Consider the following 7,920-nt stretch of genomic DNA (forward strand, 5'->3'; position numbering starts at 1 on the left):
ACAACAAATGTATATAATCAGAAGAGTTCATCTGTTTTAATTTTGCTTAATCACCCAGTTATGCTTACTCACAAGATTATAATTTGTGTTCAGTTCTAAGGATTTAATGTTTCTGTCATGAATAAGATATCATATATACAGCATGTATATTATATTATTAAAGTATTTAATATCATTGTCAATTATGTCTAATATAAAGAAAAGTAGTTCATTAAATCATGCTATTATATAATATATAACTTATAGTTTCATAGCTCTTAAAATAAAGAATCCAATTATCACAGCACACCTCCAAACATTTTATTGGATTTATTTTAAATCTAATTTTTATGTTTCTATGTTTCTGTAATGGTTTATTGTTATCAATATAAACTACATAAACCACAACTTTAATTTTTATTAATATCCATCCAGACAGTTATGCAAACCAATCATAGTTACTCTCCTTGCCTGCTATACTTTATGTTACTAATAAATTGTTGTGACAAATGTATATATTTTAAAATCTTTGAAAACTTCCACACAATGTCTTTTTATCTCTAGTACTCAGTGAGCAATTCCTAACTCCAAAGATGCTCTCTAAGATAGATGGTGTCATTTTCAAAGTTAGCAAGCTAATATTTACAAAATCCCACTACTTCATCTAGAAAGATCTGATCCAGAGCATATATCACATTCAGTTGTCAGCAGCTCATAAAGGAAAAAAGGCTGTTTTGTGTGATAACATGCCATTTCTTAGCCATTTGTTTTTCTTTTTTTTCCCCTGTAATTAAAAATAGATGGGAAAGACTCACAAAGTTCAATCAACCCAGGAATCATCATTAGGAATTCTTTTTTTTTTCAAAAGTGGAAAACGGAAATACATTCATTATGAGGCTTGCATCCCTAAGTGGGAAGCTGGAGTGAACTGCGGGGAACTCTGTCGACAGCCCAAAGAGAAGCTGAGGGAAACAGAGAAGACAGAGAATGCTAGGAAGCTGCATAAGCTTATCAGTGCCCCCAATCAGCAGGAAGTAGCCTGGAAAGCAATGCTCACATTCCCAAAAAGTGGATTATGGGTGTTTTTCTTTCTTTAGAGAATTGATTAGAAGTTGTTATGGATAATGATCAGGAAGAAAGCTAAACAAAGAAGATTAGATTCAGATTTTTTTTGAAAAAAGGGGGAAGTGCTATAAAACAATGGGCTGGAGAGAAACCACTGTCAACAATTGGATTTATACACAGTACTACATGTGATAAAATGTAACATGTAGCATCGTAGTGACATGCTCATTTAAGCATCTTGCTACTCAATTAACTTCTTCCTGAATAAACAATTTAAAAAGAAACTTCAGCTGTAGGCATTTGCTGAAGGGTGTTCAGAGGAACCCTTATGATCCCACATGTGATATCCTGGAGAGTCCTAGACAGGATTTCTACAGCCGTCCATTACAAACAGCTGGATCTTATTGTGGTTTGCCAAGCAACAAAAGGCATCTTTAATAGACAGTTGTTATTATAGTATGTGTATGTAGGATCACATCCCTAAAACTACCCGCTCCCATTAAAGATGCAACAGGTACCATATTAATCCTGGATAACATTTCATAGCCTCTTATCCAAATACTCTGCAATCAAAAGACTCTCCTAAGCATGTCTGGAGGGATTTTAATCACCTGCAGAGCATGAAAGAAACAACTATGTGTGGACACCACCCTCTCTTTGGAAATTCCTCCAGAGGTGCTTAGGAGAGCATTTTTATTTATTTATTTATTTATTTATTTATTTATTTATTTATTTATTTATTTAAAATTTCAACCTCCTCCCATCCTCCCATTTCCCTCTTACCCCCCCACTCTCCCTCCCCCTCGCTCTCCAGTCCTAAGAGAAGTCAGGGTGCCCTGTCTTGTGGGAAGTCCAAGCCCCCCCCCCCATCCAGGTCCAGGAAGGTGTGCATCCAAACAGACTAGGCTCCCACAAAGCCAGTACATGCAGTAGAATCAAAATCCAGTGTCATTATCATTGGCTTCTCAGTCTGCCCTCATTGTCAGCCACATTCAGAGTCCGGTTTGAGCACATGCTCGTTCAGACCCAGTCCAGCTGGCCTTGTTGAGCTCCCATTAGATCACCGTGGGTGGGCACACCCCTCGCGGTCCTGACTTCCTTGCTCATGTTCTCCCTTCTTCTGCTCTTCATCTGGGCCTTGGGAGCTCAGTCCAGTGCTCCAATGTGGGTCTCTGTCTCTATCTCCATCCCTCGCCAGATGAAGGTTCTATGGTGATATGCAAGATATTCATCGGTGTGTCTATGAGAGAAGGCCAGTTCAGGCCCCCTCTCCTCTGCTGCCCAAGGACCTAGCTGGGAACATCCCCTTGGACTCCTGGGAACCCCTCTAGAGCCAAGACTCTTGCCAACCCTAAAACGGTTCCCTTAGTAAAGATATCTTCTTCCCTGCTCCCATATCCACCCTTCCTCCATCTCAACCATCCCTTTCCCCCAAGCTCTCCCCCATCCTCCCCTTCTCCCTTCTCTCTACCCATCTCCCCTTCCCCCAAACAACCCCCACCCCCCTGCTCCCAACTTTTGCCTGGCGATCTTGTCTACTTCTGATATCTAGGAGGATAACTATATGTTTTTCTTTGGGTTCACCTTCTTATTTAGCTTCTCTAGGATCACGAACTATAGGCTCAATGTCCTTTCTTTATGGCTAGAATCCAGTTATGAGTGAGAACATACCATATTCCTCTTTTTGGGTCTGGGTTATCTCACTCAGTATAGTGTTTTCTATTTCCATCCATTTGCATGCAAAATTCAAGATGTCATTGTTTTTTTACCGCTGAGTGGAACTCTAAAGTGTATATGTGCCACACCTTCTTTATCCATTCTTCTATTGATTGCAGAGCATTTGAAGAACAGGCTATGAAATGTTATCCAGGATTTATATGGTACCTGTTACATCTTTAATGGGAGCGGGTAGTTTCAGGGATGTGATCCTACATATACATACTGTAATGACAACTGTCTATCAATCATTTAAATAAATTATGTTATATTTTACTTTTACAAAAAAATAAAGAAAAAACTCCCCTCCCATACAGATACACACTTCTTCATTATAATGTTCTCTCATTAGAAAACAAACATGTTTTGAAGGAATAACAATAAAATAAAACAAAAAACTAGCACATAGGAATAGAACAAAACAAAGGAAAAGAACCAAAGAAAAAAGAAAGACAAATGACCCAGATATGGAAACAGAGACAAACTCATTAAACACTTAGGAATCCCATAAAACACTAAACAGGAAATTTTATATATATGCAAAAGACCTGTGACATTAAAAAGAATATTCATATATATATGATATATACAAAAGAATGTGTGTGTGTATATGTATGTGTAGAAAGGGCTTTTCTGTATAACAATCCTGGCTGTTTTCTAGAACTCACTTTGTAGACCAGGCTAGCTTCAGACTCACTGAGATCTGCCTGCCTCTGTCTCCTAAGTGCTGGGATTAAAGGCTTGAGCCACCATCACCCAGAGATAAAATTTTTAAAAAGAAAAAAGAAAGCTCTGGCACATTATGAGACAAGAAAAGTCCAAAAATCTCACTGAGTATGCTTTCTGTTGTCCATCTATTTCTGGGCATACAGCCTGCCCTTAAGAGTAGTTAAGAAGGGGAAACAATTTTTTCAATCTTTCTTTCTCACCATTTTTTTGGATAGTAAATGCCAGCAATGCTGCAAAACACCATTCAGTTTGATTTTCTCTTAACCTATTACAAAATTATACTTAGGTTGCATATTTTTGAAATAATAGCACAGTAATAATGTTGTGTGTCTCTAGAGCACACCATATAATGAGCTGTGCTCCATCAGTTGATCTTGTTACTGGAGTGATGTTCACTTTGGGAAATTGTGTAAGAGATAGTTAAGAAATTACATGTTTCCTTTTGTAATTAACAAGCATCTGTCAAGATACAATGAGATAGCTCATCCATTCATTCAATTCTTAACGAAAAAGGATACTATTCTATTAAGGAAAGTGTTTTTTTCCTATCACATTTGCATTCATAAGACAATTTGCTCAAAGTAACCGACCTTGTGCAGCAAAGATATTTCTGTCCTGTGTCACAGTAATTACCATAGGAAGTGAGTCTAAACTAAAATAAATATAATCTAGTATTCTGCTGCAAATATTTGCTACAGTATTATGGACAGTGGTAAGAATGTAACAATCTAAAATAGTTATGTAAATGTGTTTCCATAAAAGGAACTAATTTACAAGTATTTTATAAGATGTTTTTTAGTTACAATAATGATATTCCTTCCACTCACAGGGCCCCATCAATTTGGACTCAGCACCATTCCAATACTGATAGCCAATATCCAGACTATTTCTCATCTACTTTGATTGTCCTGATCCATAGAGTCTTAATGGCTTTCTTCACTTCTGCATTTCTCAGGGAGTAGATGACAGGGTTGAGGAGGGGAGTTATCACTGTGTAGAACACAGCTACCATCTTGTCTATAGGCAGAGTGGCTGAAGGTCTCATGTAGATGAAAACACAGGGACCAAAGAACAATATAACTACAGTGACATGGGACCCACAGGTGGAAAGGGCTTTGCACCGTCCCTCAGAGCTTTGAGTCCTCAGATGAAACAAGATAACCACATAGGATGCTAAGAGGACCACAAAACTGATCACAGACAGTGTTCCCCCATTGGCAACAATTAGCAGACCAATGAGGAAAGTGTCTGAGCAGACAAGTTTAAGCACAGGAAGCACATCACAGAAATAATGGTCAATGACATTGGGGCCACAGAAGGGTAAGTGGAAGATAAGAAGGATCTGGGCAAAAGAATGCACAAAGCCTCCCATCCACACTGTTCCCACAAGGACAGCACACACCTGTCAGTTCATGATGCTGGTGTAGTGCAGGGGCTTGCAGATCGCCACATAGCGGTCATAGGCCATCACTGTGAGCAGGAAAATCTCAGCGCCACCAAAAAAATGCATGAAGAAAAGCTGTGTCATGCAGCCCCATACAGATATGGATTTCTTCTGAGCTAGGAGATCAAAGATGAGTTTGGGCGCTGTTGTAGAGGAGTAGCAGATCTCCACAAAGGAGAGGCAGCCAAGGAAGAAGTACATGGGGGATCCAAGACTTCTGCTGGCTGTCACAGTGGCCACCATGAGGAGGTTTCCCAGCACAATAGCTGTGTACAAGAGCAGAAATATCACAAAGCAAACTCTCTGCACCTCTTGATTGGGAGAGAGTCCCAGAAAAATGAACTCAGTTACATTGTGTATGTTAGCCATGAGGGAGCAAGTTGGGTGGTATGATCTGAAATGATACAAAAGACATCATAAAGTAAATAAATTTTTAATAAAATCCTTTGCAGGAAACCTGTGAACTAAGCATTTAAAATTGAGTAGGAGTTAATAATGAAGAGTGTAACAAAGAGATAAAGTGTTAATGTGCTGTGTATGACTGGAATTCTGGAGAGAATACCTAAATGTAAAGCTGTGGGAAAAGAGCACCCCTGACATATGAAGGGGTGTAGGAACTTCAGACTTCACCTATAGTCAATGAGCAATCATCAAGGAAGTGTCAGCTGAGGAGCATAGACTTGTTTGCAGAAAGTGGAGTCAAAGAGGGATAACCAACTAAAAACTCAATAAATCCACTTATTGTTCAACATGGGGGCATCCAGGATAGTATCGTCACATCCAAGTTAGATGCTTTTCTAGTACTTTTGAACATCTTTACTGTGTTTTCCTATACAGACTTCTTTCTTTGCCTCTCTCTGAGCTCATTTTCATTTCCTGGTTTGCAGGGGGCTGGTATTCAACATCTTACATACTCATTAGTGTCTTCAGAAGACATGTCCATGGTGTGCCTCCTTGACACACCACACCCCTTAGAGAGACCACAGCCTGTACACAGTCATAGTCTGTGATCTTAATTCTGCTTCTCCTTCAAATTCTCATTTTATATAGTTGTTTACTTGATGACATCATCATTGTTTAACCCATGCACAATGTTCTTCTTTGCTGGAGTGCTCATTTCCTCTAAATCTGTGCCCCCATGTTAGTAGCCTGACATCGTTTCCTAGTGCCCACTGATGCTCTGGGGAAGCATTTCCTAGAGACAGCTATCTATCTCCTCAGGAAACAACCCAGACTGCCACTAACTGACTTGAAAACTATCCTGGTACTTGCTATACTTTGTCCAAAGTAGTTGAGGACTGAATGTATCCATAGAGTCTCTCCTACAGCAAGATCCAGGGTACCTGACAGTAGAAGCCAGATAATTTCCAATCATATCAAAAAGCTTTCCCTGTTCCCTACAGGCCCAAAGGGATACCCTAGAACAAACACAGAAGTAAAAGAGGGTGAAGACCAAAAAGTCCATTCATGGTAGAAGGCACTGCTCACAAGATGGGCTCACACATTCAGGTTTTCTCAGGTGTCAATTGTGTGATATCTAGGAAGTTCTTTAACTTCTTAGAGGTTGAGATGCCAAACAATACCATGCAGATAACACATGCTTCAGGGATTGAGACCATAGATAAGTGCCACTCCCAATCCCCTGGTACAAGTTAAGCTATCATCATATGACTTCTTGTGCCACATCCATAGGTTCTTACACACAATGGTCTTTCTTATCTCATGACAGTTTGAAATGATAGCACTTATCACAGTCACACTGAATCATAATTATTTGTGCAGTCATCTGTCTATCTATAGTGTGAGCTTCCTTAAGATAGAGACTATTTCTTTCTCACTACTTCATTGCTAGTATGTTATGTATCTCATGGCACCACTCCCTTTTCTTTCAAAGTACACTAAGTAACCACACGTGAAAGAAACCCATAAACAAAAAACTGAAGTCACACCAGAGTTCTTCTGAGTTTGCTGCTCTGAATATACATATGCAAAAGTCTCTGAATTCACACTGTTTCTTGGTGAGCCAATAGATAAACACTAAGCCAAGTATAACCTACCCCTACCTCCCTGAAATAGCAGGATACATCTGCTCCTCTTTCGGTTTTAGACTTGGAGATATAGAGAATATGTATAGTTAAGGACTCAGCTCCACCTGATTTTTAAGTAAAAGAAAAGTAGACTTACCTCCCAGATGTTTCACAGAAAACTGATCAATCAGACAGCCCAGCATTAAGGTCATGCTGCCTAGAGGACACCAAGGGAGAAGGCATGATCAGGTGAGAGGAAGGAGCTCCCCAGAGATCTGTAGTCTCTTCCCTTCCAAATAAGACAGAATGCCTCATGGGAAGCAGAACCTCAAAAACCTCTATAGAAAACATTAGATAGAGGGAAATACAAAGCAGTGAATTTATCCATTGTTCACAGAACACTGACCCGTGAGGGTCTGTTAACAGGTGAGAATTTGCATACCCATCCTAAGTTTAATCTGGTGGCTTCAAATAAAATGACACTAATAATTAGGAAATAACATGTCAGCAAATTTAAAAAGGACAAACATTTCCACAGAACTAGGAAGATTTGGAGAGAAGACAGTGGCTTGAACTTTTATATAACTGGTAATCTTGCAATGTGATCAGACATATGGACTACCTTTGTTAGTTCTTAGGTTTGTTTTTTGTTGTCTTATACAAGTTAGGGAAAAGGAGAATTTATGGGTGTAAACAATTTCTTTAATCTACAGTTTACCATTACATGGATGACTGATGTCAGTTCTTCTGTCTATTTGTTGCTTTGCTTTTATTGGTTAATGAATAAATCTGTTTTGGCCTGTGGCTTAGCAGAATAGAGCAAGGTGGAAATGCCAAGCAGATAGAGGAGGGAAGAAGCCAGAGTCAGGTGAGAAGCCATGTAGTAGAAACAGGAGACAGATGCCTCTGCTGGAGCTCACCAAAACTTTTCCAGTAGGCTACAACCTCGTGGTGATACAA

General features: G+C 39.3%; 1 protein-coding gene across 1 annotated transcript; it reads right to left on the minus strand.

The window, feature by feature from the left end:
• Positions 1 to 4,372: 4,372 nt before the first annotated feature.
• On the minus strand, positions 4,373 to 5,302 carry LOC119803449 (olfactory receptor 4X2-like). The gene is given in 1 exon segment (XM_038314790.1): positions 4,373 to 5,302. A coding segment is annotated over 1 exon segment (930 nt).
• Between the last annotated feature and the right edge of the window lie 2,618 nt (positions 5,303 to 7,920).

The sequence above is a fragment of the Arvicola amphibius genome, chromosome 17 (genome assembly GCF_903992535.2).
Source record: "Arvicola amphibius chromosome 17, mArvAmp1.2, whole genome shotgun sequence".
In the NCBI taxonomy this organism is placed as follows: Eukaryota; Metazoa; Chordata; class Mammalia; order Rodentia; family Cricetidae; genus Arvicola; species Arvicola amphibius.